General features: G+C 36.9%; 2 protein-coding genes across 2 annotated transcripts in view; both read right to left on the reverse strand.

Annotated features, from left to right (window-relative positions):
* The window catches only part of LOC129011229 (phosphatidylinositol 3,4,5-trisphosphate 3-phosphatase TPTE2-like), an 87119-nt gene that overhangs the window by 34766 nt on the left and 34277 nt on the right, over nucleotides 1-18076 (reverse strand). Inside the window, exons 10-15 of the mRNA XM_054445978.2 lie at nucleotides 17292-17391; nucleotides 17082-17145; nucleotides 16280-16344; nucleotides 5640-5700; nucleotides 4737-4818; nucleotides 4550-4638 (exon numbers count right to left, since the gene is read on the reverse strand). Of these exons, the coding sequence (XP_054301953.1) occupies nucleotides 4550-4638; nucleotides 4737-4818; nucleotides 5640-5700; nucleotides 16280-16344; nucleotides 17082-17145; nucleotides 17292-17391 (461 nt within the window). The remainder of the gene's footprint in view (nucleotides 1-4549; nucleotides 4639-4736; nucleotides 4819-5639; nucleotides 5701-16279; nucleotides 16345-17081; nucleotides 17146-17291; nucleotides 17392-18076) is intronic.
* Nucleotides 12841-13296, reverse strand: LOC129011906 (cytochrome c-like). The gene has a single exon (XM_054447332.1). It carries the CDS (start codon nucleotides 13159-13161, stop codon nucleotides 12841-12843), a length of 321 nt encoding a protein of 106 aa, XP_054303307.1. The 5' UTR covers nucleotides 13162-13296.

An 18076-nucleotide genomic window follows, 5' to 3' on the forward strand; every position in this document is an offset into this window, starting at 1 on the left:
ATCTGAGGTATACACTCAACAAAAATGTGGCCACAGGTGCAATAAGAAATGTGTATTTTTAAAAGCAGTATTATTGGGCTGGGCACGGTGGCTCATGCCTGTAATCCCAGCACTTTGGGAGGCAGAGGCAGGCATATCACTTGAGGTCAGGAGTTAGAGACCAGCCTGCACAACATGGCAAAACCCCATCGCTATTAAAAATACAAAATTAGCTGGGTGTGGTGGTGGACGCCTATAATCCCAGCTACTCTGGAGGCTCAGGCACGAGAATTGCTTGAACCCAGGAGGCGGAGGTTGCAATGAACTGAGATCATGTCACTGCACTCCAGCCTGGGTGACAGAGTGAGACCTTATCTCTAAACAAAAAACAAAAAACATAATTTATCACAATAAAAATTGGAAACAACCCAAATGTAATAGAAAAAAAGAGATTCCATTTTCAGTCACAATTTGTGTAGGAATGAATTTTTGAAAAGATGTGCAAAGACATGATAAAAAAATTATAAAATATTATTAAAGAATGAACAAGATGATTCACATGTACAACTCAATATCGCAAAGTTGTCAGTTCTCTCAAGTTAATCTATAAATTCAATGTAGTTCCAATAAAAATCCTAAAAGTGTTTTATTATGGCACGTCACAAAATGATTTTAAAATTGAATGTAATAATAAAGTTCCAAGAAGAGCAAGACAATTCTGTCTTTATCAAACCATATTATAAAGCTACAATAATTACAAAAGTGTGGTAGAGAGAACTTAGAAACAGTTGGTATATTACTGAGAGGGATTACAAATTAACGGAGAACAAAATAGCATGCAATTGATGGTGTTAGGACAATTGGCTATCTATATGAAAAAAACACTTCCCCCAACTTCCAATTAGATTAAAGACCCAAATATTAAAAATGGAACTTGAATATTTTTGAAGAAATGTGGAATATCTTTACTACATCAGTATAGGGGTGAATTTCATAAACATGACAGAAAAGCATGAAATACATACACACACATAGATAAACAAATTTTACCATATTCAAAATTACAAACTTCTCTCCGGGCATGATGGCTCATGCCTGTAATCCCAGCACTTTGGGAAGCTGAGGTGGGTGGATCACTTGAGTCCAGGAGTTCGAGACCAGTCTGGGCAATACAGTGAGACCTTGTCTCTATTAAAAATACAAAAATTAGCCAAGCATGGTGACACTCACCTGTAGTCCCACTTACTCAGAGGGGCTGAGATGGGAGGATTGCTTGAGCCCCAGGAGGTTCAGGCTGTAATGAGCCGAGATCGTGCCACTGCACTCCAGCCTGAGTGATAGAGCGAGATCATGTCTCAAAACAAAACAAAAATTTACAAACTTTTGTACAACAAAATAAATCACAATCAAATTTAAAAGGCAACATGTGGGGAGAATATAATTGCAAGACTAAGAAAAACTGGCATTCAGATTCTTTAAAGAACTCCTATAAATCAATATAAAATATTTTTACTATCATGATACTAATGGTAACCTGCAGGCAGCAACTAACCAGAAGACAGCAAGACTAATATGAATGAACACATAAAAAAGAGGCTGCTCTGGTACATACCAGCTGAATATTAGCCCTCTAAACAACCTTTAACAAAATCAACAAAATATTATGTGAACACAGAATAATGTAAACCCCCTCTCAGCAAGAAAGAAAAAAGTAAAATTTGAAATGAATGTTTTCCTTCAAGCAAGAATTAGCATTAGTTAATAGAAGACTGATGCTAACTTCTTGAATAATAACATTTTAGGTTGGGCAATGTGAAATGGCCATTTTTAAAGCAAAAGATGGTTAAAAACTGGCAATTTCAAATGATTCAACCACTATATTCTTAACTACGGTATTGTAAATTGCCAGTCTATATACAATATTCCAACCTGTAGAGCTAAACACAGAACCTGTATATTAACTAATATACAGCTAAACACAGAACCTATATATTAACTAATATACAGCTAAACACAGAACCTGTATATTAACTAATATACAGCTAAACACAGAACCTGTATATTAACTAACGGGCTTGAAACTAGTCAATAAGACTAAAACTTGATTTTACTGAATTATATAAGTCAGTTTACAGTGTTATGTTTTCCTGGAATTTGATATAAAAATTCATTTAGAGCCCACTAAAAATGTAATTATTTGTGTTTGTCAAAATTTGTGAAATATGCTTAGATGATGATTTAAAGCCTAAACCTGAATGAGAGAAAACCTAACTGAACTTAAATTGGTTGGATTTACAAATGGCTTTTTCCCCATTTTAACTCCACCAATGTCAACTTCTTCGTATCATTACACTATAAAAATTCCAGTATAATTTTTGAAATAGCATCTCTGTTGGCTCCCTTACTCTAAAAGGTTCTCACAAAGTTTAAGAACAACCTTAAATTTTACTGGAACAAAAACAGACATCTAGACCCATGGAACAGAATAGAAAGCCCAGAATAAATCCATGCATTTATACTCAGCTGATGTTCAACAAAGGTGCCAAGAATCCAAGATGGGGAAAGGACAGTCTCTTCAATAAACAATACTGGGGAAACTGAATATCCACTTTCAGAAGAATGAAATTGCAACCTATCTCACCCAATATACAAAAATCAACTCAAAGTAAATGCTTAACTGTGAAACCTGAAATTGGAAAACTACTAGAAGAAAACATAGGTGAAAATCTTCTTGACATTGGTCTGGGCCAAGATATTTTTGGATATGACTGAAAAGCGTAGGCAACAAAAGAAAAAGTAGGCAAATGATACTGTATCAAACTAAAACACTTTTGCACAACAAAGGAAACATTTATAGGGTAAAGAGACAACCTACAGAATGGGAGAAAATATCTACAAAGCATACATTCGATAATAGGTTAAAATTTTTTTTTTTAAAAAGCAACTCAGACAACACAATAGCAAGAGAACAAGCTACCTCTCTAGAAAATGGGCAAAGAACCTGAAAAGATATTTCCCAACAGAAGACACACAAATGGCCAAGAGGTATAATGAGAAAATGCTAAACATCATTATTCATTAGGGAAAAGCAAATTAAAACCACAAAGAGACATCCTCACACCTGTTAGGATGGTCATTAACAAAAAGACAAAAGAAGAGTTGGTGAGGATGAAGAGAAAAGGGATCCCCCTTGTACACTGTTGGTGTGAATGTAAATTAGTAGTTATTATGGAAAACAGCACTGAGATTCTTCAAAAAACCAAAAATAGAACAACCATATGATTTGGAGATTCCACTTCTGGGTATATACCCAAAGGAAATGAAATCTGCACTCCCGTGTTCACTGCAGCATTATTCGTAATACCCAAGCTATGGAGTCAATCTAAATGTCATCAGTGGATGAATGGATAAAGAATATGTGGTATATATAAATAAAGGCATACTGTTCAGCCTTAGAGGATATCCTGTCACTCGAGATAATATGGATGAACCTGGAGAACATTATGCTAAGTGAAATAAGCCAGGCATAGAAAGACAAATACTGCCTGTCTCACTTATTTATGGAATCTAAAAAAGTCAGATTCATAGAAGCAGAGAGTAGAATGGTGGTTACCAGGGACTGGGGGGACAAAACTGGGGAGATTGTGGAGATGTTGGTTTTTACTTTATTATTATTATTTTTTTAGATGGAGTTTTGTTCTTGTTGCTCAGGCTGGAGTGTAATGGTGATCTCGGCTCACTGCAACCTCTGCCTCCCAGGTTCAAGCAATTCTTCTGCCTCAGCCTCCTGAGTAGCTGGGATTACAGGTGCATGCCACCACAGCCGGCTAATGTTTTGTATTTTTAGTAGAGATGGGGCTTCACCATGTGATCCACCTGCCTCAGCCTCCCAAAGTGCTGGGATTACAGATGTGAGCCACTGTGCCCAGCCTGAGATGTTGATTAAAGGATGCAAAATTTCAGTTAGACAGGAAGAATAAGTTCAGGAAATTTATTGTACAACATAGTGACCATAGTTAATAATAACGTATACTTGAAAATTGCTGTGACAGTAGATTTTAAATGTTCTCACACAAAAATATGTGGAGTAATGCATATGTTAATTAGCTTGATTTAGCCATTTCACAATGTTTACATATATCAAAACATCATGTTGTACACCATAAATATATTGATTTTTTATTTGTTAATTTAAAAATAAAAAAGATCAGCCTTAAATAAAATAAAAGTACTCTGACATTCTAAAATTAAAGACTGTTGGTATTTTGAGAGATATAAACTGGCAAACCAAAAATAAAGAAATCCAAATACTAGGAAAACAAGGGAAAATATGCTCAACCTTCTTTAGTTCTTTTTTCCTACTTTCTTCCCTTCCTTATCCTCTCCCTATCTCCTACCCTTCCTCCTCTCCTCTTTCCTTTCTCCTTCCCTTCTTTCAGCCTTGGAGCTAATATTTAAAAATGCTAACAATTATTAATACATATTAATAGCAATATGTATCTTGTTCTTGTACTTTATCTATATTTACATGTCTTTAGAAAGGGAGAAATAAAAAGGAAAATGTTATTACCTTTGCCTCCTTTACAGTGAATTGCTATGATGTTTTCAAGATCTTGAGCCATCCACTCATTTAATTTCTTGGTGAAAACCACCATCTCACTGATTTCAAGTTGAAGATTTTTAGTTAAAATATTTTCAAAAAATCAAGCCCAATATATTTAGCCCTCTTCTGATAGTCAACTTAGCATAAAACTTACTGTAGAGTGGGGACATTATGATCATCAATCATGATTCTACCGACCCTATTATGGAAGTGCTTAGGATCATAAGCTGTTTCACCTAAAATAAATAATAGGTATGTCATATCTCTATAGGGAATAACACGATAAATGATGAAGTTATGAATAAGTTAACATATCTTATTAGAATTCCTTATCTATCTTCAAAAAGAGCTTTCCAAGTTGCTCCTGCTGCTCTAAAATAAACACAAGGGTTTCAAAAACACAAGGATGGTAGTGGTTTATCCATCTCATGTAACCTAAACTCAACTTATTTTTGTTTAATAGGTATAATTTTTAACTTTCTAGCAGACTATTCATTATATTATTGCAGGGTAGTTAGAAACCACACAAGAGGCAAATGTAGCTGACCAAAATGTTTGCCCCCTGAACATGTCTATTGAGTATACAGGTAGAGGAAAAAATCAAGAGAGACACAGTATTAAGCTGGGTAACAACCTATTTTCTACAGAGTTTTTTGCTTTTTTCCCATCTAAGAGCTCTGCTCTCATCACATGCCACTGCTGATGGGTCAGAAGACTCATTTGTTAAATTGTCTATGTCCTCATAACACAATCTGGCAGGAAAAACAGAAAGATTTTCCTAAACCTAATATCGCTAGAACAGATCTTCCCTAAAATGGTTTGCTTCCACTCCAGCCTCATTGGTCCTGCCAAAGCCACATCCTTCATAGGGTACTTTGTGCTGCTGGGCTAACTCCTTCTACTAAATGGGGCCAGTCCAAGATGGGGATTTTTAAATTCATTCCTCACCACCACCAAATACTTATGATTAAATGCAATATAAAAAACAAAGTCATCTTCTTACATGCAGTAATCTGTTTTCTATCTACAGTAGCAAAATACAGAGTAATGTACATACTGCATAGATTGTAGACTCGATAGTGGTTTGGATGTTTATTTTCTAGAAACTGCACAACTTCCTAAAAAAGACAAACACATATCTTACATATTTACATGGCACCAACATAAGCTATTTCCTAGGGGGAACCTAAAATGGTTATTATTTTCATTAATTTGTCTCTCACTAGCATCTTCTAGGGGAGATTCAGGGAATAAGAGGGTATGCAAATTTCAAGTTCTAATCCACTGTGATTTTTCAAATAGTCCACAAAGTGTGTTTGGCTACACAGTTGAGTCTCTATTGTAAATACACCCTGTTTAAAGCTATCAGATAAGTAAATTAGCTGCTTAACTAACTTTAAGTAATTTGTTCTAAATCAATTCACAGTTAATGTGGTTCTTGTTTAAATCTAATTTATATTGGTTCTTATTTAAATTTAATTCTGAATAGATACATCTTTAGAGAGTGATCTGCATATTACAGTCTACCTAAGCACTATGTAAACAAATAAATGCAAAAAGTATATAGTATGATTGTGTGTATGCGTGATAGAAAAAGATAAATATATCAAATTTTAAATAACTGGTAACAATATGGAGACTTTTTTGGCTCATTTGTTCTCTTTATTTTTTTAAATGAAGATATATGTGTACCTATAAGTGTGTATATATATACATGTATATATGTATAACCTTTAAAATGAAAAACAAATAGTAGTTATTATTTAAAATACAATCAATACCACTATATGAATCCAACTTTCAGTAAATATATCTTTCTGAAACATACACACACATATGTATATATCTCTGCGCAACAACAAAAATGACACAAAATTTAAAACTGATGAGTATGGTACCCTCAGAGAAATGTTTACTGGCTTAATATTGAGAAAAATAAAATGAACATATCAAAGTCATCCATTTATTAAACTGGCTATCTCTGTTAGGAGGAAATCATAAGTCAAAAAGATGAACACTCTGAATCTGCATAGTGGGGGAGGCAAGGATAAATAGTTTTATATACTTCAGAATTCATGGAATTTCTTACATAAAATCGGGTTTAGAAATCACATAAAAAAACTATAAATACCTATGAGAAATTTAAGCAAATTTTAATCAATTCTTTGGATGAGGAAGAAGTAAAGGTGTTGAATCAATGGAATATCAATAGGCTTAGGTTTGACTTCATAAAAATCTGAAATTTCTGCTTAAAAATGCTATAATGAATAACAGGGGAAATGATTTTTCAGAAAAATTGACTGAATGGGGACTACGCCTAGTATGATAAATTAATAATTCATTAACAACAACTTAAATATTACTCACTCACCTTATAGATAAATGGGCCAAGGACATAAACAATCGGTAAAAGAGAAAATCTAACTGATTAACAACCTAGGTAAACATTCAGTGTCACCAATAACGAAGTCAAAACAACAATGAAATGCCATTTGCACCCATGCAATTAGCCCTTTCTCTTTTAATGAGAAAATCCAATGCTGGCAAAATAAGGCATGAAATTTAAAACTTTGATTTATTGTTGATACAAGAATACAATTGCTCTTGGATTTGGCAATATATATTAAGAACCCTAAAATATTCATACTCTTAGCTAGGTAATTTCACTCCTAGAAATCTATACAGAAAAAGCCTTATGCGCAAAGATGTCTGTTGCTGTATTATTGATTACAATGACACTTAAATGTCCAACATTAGAGGTTAATCATAGCACTAATGAAATATCATGCAACCATTAGAATACCGTCCTGTCCTTCATTTTATTTTATATTTTATTTTATTTTGTCTCGTTTTGTTTTATTTTGAGATGGAGTTTCACTCTTGTTGCCCAGGTTGGAATGCAATGGTGAGATATCAGCTCACTGTAACCTCTGCCTCCCAGGTTCAAGCAATTCTCCTGCCTCAGCCTTCTGAGTAGCTGGGATTACAGGCACCTGCCACCACGCCTGGATAATTTTTTGTATTTTTAGTAGAGACAGGGTTTCACCATGCTGGCCAGGCTGTTTTGAACTCCTGACCTCAGGTGATCCACCCTCCTCAGCCTCCCAAAGTGCTGGAATTATAGGTGTGAGCCACCGCGCCCATCCCTGTCCTTCATTCTCTCAACAAGTAAATATCTCACACTGGTAATTTTTGTGCAGCCTTCCTTAGTATACATATATAGAAAAACAGTCAATATTTGCTTTTTCATGGAAAACAAATATACCTGGACAGTTAAGCTTTAGGGATTTTTCCTAATACACTTCCTAGTTCTCTCAATGTCTAAAAAATGATATACATTACATTTTTATAATCATATATATATATATATATATATAGAGAGAGAGAGAGAGAGAGAGAGAGAGAGCAACTCAACATTTAGATGATTTACTGCTGTGTTTTCTGGTCTAAGTAGTTTACCGAAGACTCCAAATACCTGTTATCCAAAGTAGGTGAAAAAGGACATAAAGAGTCTAGAAAAAATTTCAACTCTGCCAAGAATCTACATTTTTCTGGTCACAGTCTGTCACCAGATGGACAGTTTCTGTTTTCAGCCAGAATAAAGCACATTCAATTCTACCAAGAACAGAAATTAAAAGATGGCTAAGAAGATTGTAGGAATGTAGGTAATTATATACCTGATTTTCCTCAATAGCTCAGCCTTTGCATGGGCTTACAAAGTTTATAATTTCTGAAACTCTTCCTTGTGGTGCAAAAGTAGAAAAAAATGCTGTGTCCTCTTTGAAAGCCTCTTGCAACAACCTCCACCTATGGGTTTTCCTAAATCTACCACACTCTTCTCTCTGCCTATCTTAGTACATTCCTTGATTTGGAGGCAAAGGTATACCTTCCATACTTGCATGAGGTGGTAGCAGTGGCCAAACTTGTTGATGCTTCCACCATAGTGCTTGTTTCTCCACTAACTCTATGGGTCTTGCATCTCTAAAGCTTTTGCTACTTCAAGGCAGCATCTGACATTTCTCCACTAGCAAATTTACCACTTATGAAATTGTAATGTCTGCTTTGCTTATTTGCTGTTGTTCAAAATGTAACCCTGCAACTTTATTCACTTTTAAGAATAAAGGGGAATCACATGACTGTTTAGCATCCTCTCAGGAGTTAAGTATGCCTGGATTTGAATCTTCTCCCTTTTAGACAACTTTGATTTAATATACTTTGTAAATGCTTCTCAAATATGACAGAGACACTCCCAGTGCAGGACATGTTATCATTGAACATGCAATCACTGAAGGGCTTCATGGCCTGATTCCCAGCCTGCCCAGGTAGCTGAACTAGTAGCTTAGGTTTGGGGCTGCACTCTGGCAAAGATTAAAGACTAAATATTAATATGGATGGTAGATTTGCTTTTTGGGTGGTTTATGATTTGTGGAATTTATTAAAACACATGATTACCTCCTTTTGGGATACTCTGATTAAAAATGGTAAAGGAATCAAGGACTTATTAGTACTTTGTCAATGCCCCAAGGAGATTAACAGTTGAGATAACAGTTTAATAACTGATAGAAACCAAGAGTCTAGAGATCACCGCAGAAAAAAATAGTAATGTCTTTGTTTTGATTTACATGCTAAAAGTTTTTGGCTTTTGAAAAACACCCCAGCTAATATTAAGTGTTGTCAAATTTATATTAGTCACCACCAAATCTACTAAAAGAAAATTGGCTCAATTTAGACATGCTATAATTAACTCAGAGTTATTAACTTTACTTGCTTTAAAAAACAATATTAGCAATCAAGAGATGTTTTCCCCATAAAGATGGAATTTGGAAATTTTGGGATGGCTGCCCTCAAGTGCCATGACCCATCCAGTGGACCCTGGTCACATTACTCCGTGACTGTGCCCATTAGGAGCGACAGAAAGTACTTCCACCTCAAATAAATAGTTTGAAACAATTTTCAAAATTGGCAAAGGGAGTGGTAGAGTCATGTCTTAGCCGTAAATAGCATAACCTGGGTGAGATGTGGTTCAGACCCTTCTCTTCAAGGTCTTTAGGTATTTACAAATGTATTTTTATACAATTGCTGAAGTCTTGAGTCTCTGACTATATAGTAGTTATTTCTTGTTAACTATCTGCATATATAAAAATGCTTCCCTGCCTGAGAATAAGGTAGAATCATTCCATCAATGGTCTCAATTCTTCAACTTTTCCTGAATCCAAGCCCTCACATTTCACCTTGTAGTGCCCTTTCACTCTAATTTTGTGTTCCATTATTGAGTTGATTTGGTCACTGGGATGCCACAAAGGAGAGGCTTGCAAAAGCATTTGTAAGATTCCACTCTAGCTCTTTCCTTTTGCCATTACCTTGAAACATACCCATCATATTCATCCTGATGGAGGATGAAGATGAGTTGAGCAGATAGGAGTTACCCAAGACACCTAAGCTAAGGTAATTGTAGACCAGCTGATAAAGACATTTCAGGAAAGAAAACTACATATCCCTCATGAACACAGATGAAAAGTTCTAAATAAAATATTAGCAAATAGAATCTAGTGATACATAAAAAAGATAATACATTAAGACCAAAAGGAGTTTATTCCAAAAATAAAAAATGTTGGTTTAACATTTGAAAATCTCATTAATGGAATAACAGAAAAACATTTTGATTACCTTGATAGATGCATAAAAAATATCTGATATATGCAACACCAATTCATGATTCAAAACTAATAGCAAACTAGAAATAAAATGGACTGTCTTAATCTAGTAAAGAATGACTACAAAAGCCTATAGCAAACATCATTTCAAATAGTGAAGCATGAAATTCTTTCCACCTGAGTTTGGGAACAAGGCAAGGCTGCCTCCTTTTACCATTTCTATTCAATATTACCATGAAAGTCCTAGATAATTCAATAAAGAAAGAAAAAAGTATAAAAAGTGGGAAGAAAGTAGTAACTTTATATGATTGTATACATTTTAAAAATCCCAGGGAATCTACACATTCATTATTAAAATGAATATGTGAATTTATGAAGGATGCTAAATGTAAAGTCAACATACAAGGCCAGGTGTGGTGGCTTACACCTGTAATCCCAGCACTTTGGAAGGCTGAGGTGGGAGGATTGCTTGAATCCAGGAGTTCAAGACCAGCTTGGGTCAGTGAGACCAGAGAGACTCCTCTACAAAAATTAATTTAAAAAATTAGCCAAGTGTGGTGATGCCTGCTTGTAGTCCCAGCTATGTGGGAGACTGAGGTGGGAGAAATGCTTGAGCCCAGGTGTCACCGCACTCCAGCCTGTGGTGACAGAGCAAGGCCCTGTCTTAAGACAAACAAATAAACAGAAGTCAATATACAAAAATTAGTTATGTTCCTACATACCAAGAGCAAATATTTAGAAAATGAAGATCTTCAAATATCATGTAAAATAGCATAAAAACTTATCAACTACATAGAAATAAAACTAACAAACGATGTGTAAAACCTATACACTATAAACATGGCTAAAAGAAATCAAAGAAGACATCAGTAGAGAGATGTATTATGTTCATGAGTTGGAAATCTCAGTATTTTTAGATGTCAATTCTCTCCAAATTAAGCTATGTAGTCAATGCTCAAGTCAAAATACTAACAGAGTGTGGGGGTGTGTTTGTGTGGGTTTGAGTGTGTGTGTGTGTGTATGAAATTGCCAAGATGATTCTAAAATTTATATGGAAATTCAAAAAATCTAGGAGAGCCAAGATAGTTTTTAAACAAAGAAGTACAAAGTTGGAAGACTTATACACAAGTTCTCAAGAGTCACTATAAAGCCATAATAATTAAAACTATGGTCTGGATTTAAGTATAGACAGTCATAATGAAAGGACAAAAAGCCCAGAAACAGACCTATACACACATGTTCACTTTGTTTGCAATAAACGCACCTCTGCAATTCATTGGGGGAAATCATGCTCTTTACAATAAACGGTACAGGAGGAATTGAGAGCTATGTGAAAAACATGAACCTTGATACTCTATATCTTTACAACAATTAATTGGAGGTCAGTCATAGACCAATATATTGATAGAGGTGTTGGTTACATGCATACATACTTAGGTATAATATCATCAAGATATATACTTGATTAGTGCAACCTACCATATGTGTTATACCTCAATAAAAATGTGGTTATAGATGCATGCATATATAATATATACTTACATCGGGGCATATGTATATACAGATAAGTTTATATATCTTTTTTACTTCAACTTTTCTTTTAGGTTCGGGGTACATGTGGAGGATGTGCAGGTGTGTTACACAGGTAGATGTGTGCCATGGTGGTTTGCTGCACAGATCATCCCATCCCTAGGTATTAAGCCCAGCATCCATTAAGTATTCTTCCTGATGCTCTCCTTCCCCCATCTCCTCCCTCCCCACAGGCCCCAGTGTGTGTTGTTCCCCACCGTGTGCCCATGTGTTCTCATTGTCAGCTCCTACATATAAGTGAGAATATGCGGTGTTTGGTTTTCTGTTCCTGTGTTAGTTTGCTGAAGATATCAGCTTCCAGCTCCATCCATGTCCCTGCAAAGGATGTAATCTTGTTCCTTTTTATGGCTGCACAGTTTTCCATGGTATTTATGTACCACATTTTGTTCTTTTTTTTTTAACTGTTAAATAATCTTTATTTGATATTACACATAAACCACACAAAATGCCTTTGAATAAGTAAAAGGAACCATCTTAAATACAGGGAATTCTAATTACATTGGCATAGTTAAGGCCAAAAATACAAAGTAGACATTGCTACCTTATCTTCAACCCTTGCCTTTAAGAGGCAAATAAACACAAAATACAGGTGAATCTTGCTTGGTTCTGAGACAGTGAAGGAATTTCCCCAGTATTTAAATATATTCACATAACCAGTCATATAAATCTAAATATAAACCAACATAAATATAAATATAAAACCAATCTTCAATAAGTTTTAAGATGGTACTCACCATCTTTGTGAAAAGTTGAACATTATTAACAAAGTCTAATCATATCTTTAGAAGGGGTAAATAGTGATAGCATTTACTGAATTGGAATTACTATTAATATTCAAAAACCAAACTTGTACATTTAACCACAAGCCAGTCTTAGTTTTAAGTCAGGACTGCCCAACAAAATATTCTGACAGTCATTCATAATCTGAATTCTGGTGTATGAGATCTATTAAATTATGGTACACATAAAAAAGTCATGAGATATTTGTGTTTTGTAATATAAGGCAATGGCCAGTTATAACTCACTAGTAGCTTTTCTGAGATAAGCTATCAAGTCTGCCCTTTCTGCCTTCTTCTTAATGCCAGCAAAGATCATTTTTGTTCCAGGAATGTAGTTGCTGGGATTCTCAAAATACTCTATCAGTGTATCCTCTCCCCAGGTGATGCCTTTGTTCTTATCGGTGTCTATGTAAGATAATCCAATGGCCTGACCTGTCTTCCACCGGAAGAGACCATGGAGATTAGGCCCAGTCTTGTGCTTGCCTCCCATTTCCATGGTGTGGCACCGGGCACACTTCTGAACAAAAATTTTCTTGCCTTTCTCAACATCACCCATATTTAATTCTCTCTTTCATCACTGGCACTACAAAGGTTCCCGCTCAGAAGCCAGACGTCCCGCTCTATGTACCATATTTTCTTTATCCAATCTATCATTGACTGGCATTTAGGTTGATTCCATGTCTTTGCTATTGTGAATACTGCTGCAATGAACATATGTGTGCATGCATGTATCTTCATAAGACAATGATTTGTATTCCTTTGGGTATATACCCCATAATGGGATTGCTGGGTCTGATGGTATTTCTGCCTCTAGGTCTTTGAGGAATTGCCACACTGTCTTCCACAGGGGTTGAACTAATTTACACACCCACCAACAGTGTAAAAGCATTCCTTTTTCTCCACAACCTTCCCAGCATCTGTTATTTTTTGGCTTTTTAATAATAGCCATTCTGACTGGCATGAGATGGTATCTCATTGTGGTTTTGTTTTCATTTCTTTAATGATGAGTGATGGTGAGCTTTTTTTTTCATATTTTTGTTGACTGCAAGCATGTCTCTTTTGGGAAGTGTTGTTCAGATCCTTTGCCCACTTTTTAATGGGGTTGTTTTTTTCTTGTAAATTTAAGTTCCTCATAGACTCTGAATGAGGTATTACCAGTGAAGCCTGAGAAACAGCAAAGATGGCAGCCAGCTCCTTCCTTTGGAAGCTCCATCCCAGGGGGATACTGACCTGTAGCCAGCCTGCACATACCTGCAGGAGGTGGCTGGAGACCCCTGTTGGGCATTCTCACCCAGTCAGGAGGCATGGGATCAGGGACCCATCCAAAGAAGCAGTCTGGCTGCTTTGGGGTAGAGGAGGTGTGCTGCATTGTGGGGGATCCTTCCTCCTCTGGACCACCTGTATTCTACAAAGCCAGCAGGTTGGAGTGGCTGAGTTGACCAAACTGCAGAGATGGCAGCTGCCCCTCCCGCCAGGAGCTCTATTTCAGGGAGAGATCAAAGCTCTGTCCATAGAACCGTTGATGGAGTGGTTAAAGCCCCTGCAGGGATTCCTGCCCAGTAGGGAGGAATGGATTGGGGTCCTGCTTAAAGAAGCAGTCTGGTCATGATCTGGCAAGCCAGCTGTGCTGTGTTGTGGGGAACTCTTCCTTGTCCAGACTGTCTGTATTCTCCATAGCTGGCAGGCTGGAGTGGCTGTTAATCAAATGGAGGTTCCCTTATATGTGACTTGATGCTTTTTTCTTGCTGTTTTTAACATTTCCTTTTTTTTTTGGATACAGTCTCACTCTGTCACCCAGGCTGCAGTGCAGTGGTGTGATCTTGGCCCACTGCAACCCCCACCTCCTGGGTTTAAGCAATTCTCGTGATTCAGCCTCCCAAGTAACTGGAACTACAGGTTCACGCCACCACACCCAGCTAATTTTTTTGTATTATTAGTAGAAATGAGGTTTCTTCATGTTGGCCATGCTCACCTTGAACTCCTGGCCTCAAGTGATCCACCCGCCTCAGCCTCCTGAAGTGCTGGGATTACAGGTGTGAGCCACCGCACCTGACGAATATTCCCTCTTTTTGACTTTTGACAGTTTGACTACTATGCACCTCTGAGAAGACCTTTTTGGGTTGAATCTATTTGGGAACCTTTGAGCTTCCTAGATTTTGGCCATATCTCTCCCACGTCTGTTTTTAAAGCTCTTGATTGTATTTTTTTTTTTTTTTTTTTTGAGGCACGGTATCACTCTGCCACCCAGGCTGGAGTGCAGTGGAAGAATCTTGGCTCACTGCAACCTCCACCTCCTGGATTCAAGCAATTCTCATGTCTCAGCCTCCCAAGTAGCTTGGATTGCAGGCATGCACCACCAAACCCAACTGATTTTTGTATTTTTTAGAGACAGGATTACGCCATGTTAATCAGGCTTGTCTTGAATTCCTGGCCTCAAGTGATCCACTGCCTTGGCCTCCCAAAGTGCTGGGATAACAGGTGGGAACCACTGCACCTGGACTCTTGATTGTATTTTTATTTTATTGCTTAAATTCTTCAGCTCCATGATCTCTGTCTGGTTTTTAATGACATATATATCCTTGTTGAATTTCTCATAAGATCATAAATTGTTTTTCTAATTTCATTGATTTGTCTATCTGTATTCTCTGTATCTCACAGAGTTTCCTTAAGATCATTATTTTGAATTCCTTCTTAGCCATTTGATATACTCTTTAAATTTAGGGTCTGTTAATGGGGAATTATTGTGTTTCTTTGGAGGTGTAATGTTTCCTTGCTTTTCATGTTTCTTGTGGTCCTAAACTGATTTTTGCACATCTGGGGGAACAGTTGCCTCCTCCAATGTTAGGGAGCTTTCATAGATAAATAGTTTTTCCAATAGTTGTCTCCTATAGTGTTCACCGAGTAGGGTGCTTTGACTTTGGTTCTGGGTGGGTGCAGTAATATAGTCTTCAGGTGACTTTTTTGGCTGTAATCAGCATTCAGTGGTGTCGTGAGTGCCCCAGTGTCCTGATGGTGAGTGTTTGTGGAGACAGTGGTATGGCTTTTCTTGGTGTGAGAGCCATCATTCAGATTAGTTCTCAGGCCTTAGGCATATGCATGCTAGCTGCAGTGGCTTTGCTAGTTGTGGGGTATTGCCAACAGCAGGGTGGGCACCAGGCAGGCCAGTCCTCAGTGCCTTAGAAGTGCATGCAGCATGTGGTGGCTCTGCTGGTGAAGGGGGTGGGGCTGTTGGCAGCAGTGGGTGCCAGATGGGATGTGCCTTGGGCCTTGGGGGTGCATGTAGCACGCAATGGCTCTGTCGGTTGAGGGTAGCCAAGTCATTTTAGACTAGCCAGTCCTCAGATGACCCAGTAGCTGCCCACAGATACATGAATGAGCTTAGTTGAGACAGGAAATCCTTTCTGCAAGCACCTGAATTGGACAGTTAAGCCCATCCCAAATTCACAAACCATAGTATCATGAGCCAAATAAATAGTTGCTGTCATAAGCCAGTAAGTTTTGGGGTGGTTTGTAACTACTGGCACAATTGTAACTGGTATCAATCCATTATGATTTTTTTACTTGAAAGAGTACATTTTTAAAAGAATACTGCCATATCTGGGTCAATATTAAACTTATGACTACACAGTCTACATTCACTGAGAAATGAGTATTTGTCAGATAAAGACCCTTACCTCGATTGGATTTCTATAGAAAGACTGCCTTCCAGAAGATGGAAATGACATAGCAATAATACGTTCTGAAAGTCAAAATCATCACTATTACAAACATTATTATAGATTTCATATAACACACAAAAAATTAATTTATACATGATCAGACTCCATTTTCACAGAAAAAAACCTTTTACGATTGAGGTTGACAGAAAAGAGCTAATACTCAGGATAATCAAATAACATATTAAATTATCCAACACAATGACCATTAAACTGGCATGGCGTTCTTAAGTCTCCACTAGTTCTAACTGTATGCCATGTACTTATGATGGCCTTAGTCTGAAGTTCCCCCTGTTCTTAGAATTTATTTCTTATCTTAAATACCTGAGAAAATCCAAGAGCTCTGGGCACCAGTGATGGTGGGAACTCCCAAGGTGCTTTGCAGCCCTCTGACTCAGAAAACCTGAGATCTACAAAGCACTGACCTCATTCTCTGGGGTTCTAGGATGAGAAGAGGTCTCTGTAGGATCCTTGGGACTCAGAAATAACTACTAGAAGTTAATAAATTGAAACCCAAATGGAGTCAGCTGAAAATCCATTCAAGTTCCTATGCTGCAACTGAGTAGTCCTGAATTGAGAAGACATGCAGATCTTCCATTGCCAGGGCTAAACCACAAATATGTCACACTATCACAGTGGCATATATTCTCTTGAATAAAGAATATTTTGAATGAATGTGTCTTAGATGAGGCAAAAAAAAAAAACAATTACAAGAAAAAGTGAAGTAATACAAGTAAATCAACAGTTAAGTGTCACAAACCTGTAACGTAAGTGAGGTCTAGGTCAAATCCATCCCTTGTGTATCGCCTTTTGTTTTCTGAAACCTGAGAGTTTAAAATCATCATTAGTTTGTGAAACATTCATCAACATAAAAATAAGAAACATTATACAGTATAGATATCAACCCTTGCCAATGGGTCCCAAAACATATAATATTTTTCTGAATCATAAGCATGTTTTGCTCACTTACCAGCCTTATCATCAGCTTTTCAAGTTGACTTTTTTGATGAACCAGATGAAAAATTCTTATCAGAATAATAAGTCGTAGAAGTCGAACTAAATGTGTCCATCTAACAATAAATTTAAAAGATCCATTTTTGCCTCAGAAACAGAATTTTATCAATATAAACTATGTCTAGAGCAGCAGTTGTTAACCAGAGGCAATTTTCCCTCCTCTCTCCAATTACCTACCTGGGGGATATTTGGCAATGTCTGGAGGCATTTAGGTTTTCACAACTGGCGTGCGTGCGTGTGTGTGTGTCTGTGTGTTACTTACATCTAGTGAATAGAGGCCAGGAATTTTGCTAAAACATCCTGCAATTAATATAACTGCTCACCACCCTCTTATGACAATGATCTGGCCCAAAATGTCAGTAATGCTGAGGCTGAGAAATTCTGGTCTAGAGAAATAGTGATACAATAGACTCTTAGCATTTGTAAATTTAATTTTGGGATTTAAGACTAGCATTTTCAATTTTTCCACATCAAAACAAATCGATTATTCTTGTTCATCTTTGTTATTCCCATGAGTAACAGATGTTCACTACAGCTGCTAATGCACATCAGGCAGGCAACAGATTGAGATACTTCCAAAGTGTGCTAGCTGGTATCTCTCCTACCATCAGAAACACCAAAGCAGAGAACTGATGGTCTGGACTAGTGCTTCTCTGATTTGGGCACATGTCAATAAGAGCCATCTGGAAAAGCTTGTTAAGCTGCAGATTGCTGGGTCCCAGAGACACTGATTCAGTGGGT

The sequence above is a fragment of the Pongo pygmaeus genome, chromosome 14 (assembly GCF_028885625.2).
Source record: "Pongo pygmaeus isolate AG05252 chromosome 14, NHGRI_mPonPyg2-v2.0_pri, whole genome shotgun sequence".
NCBI lineage: Eukaryota > Metazoa > Chordata > Mammalia > Primates > Hominidae > Pongo > Pongo pygmaeus.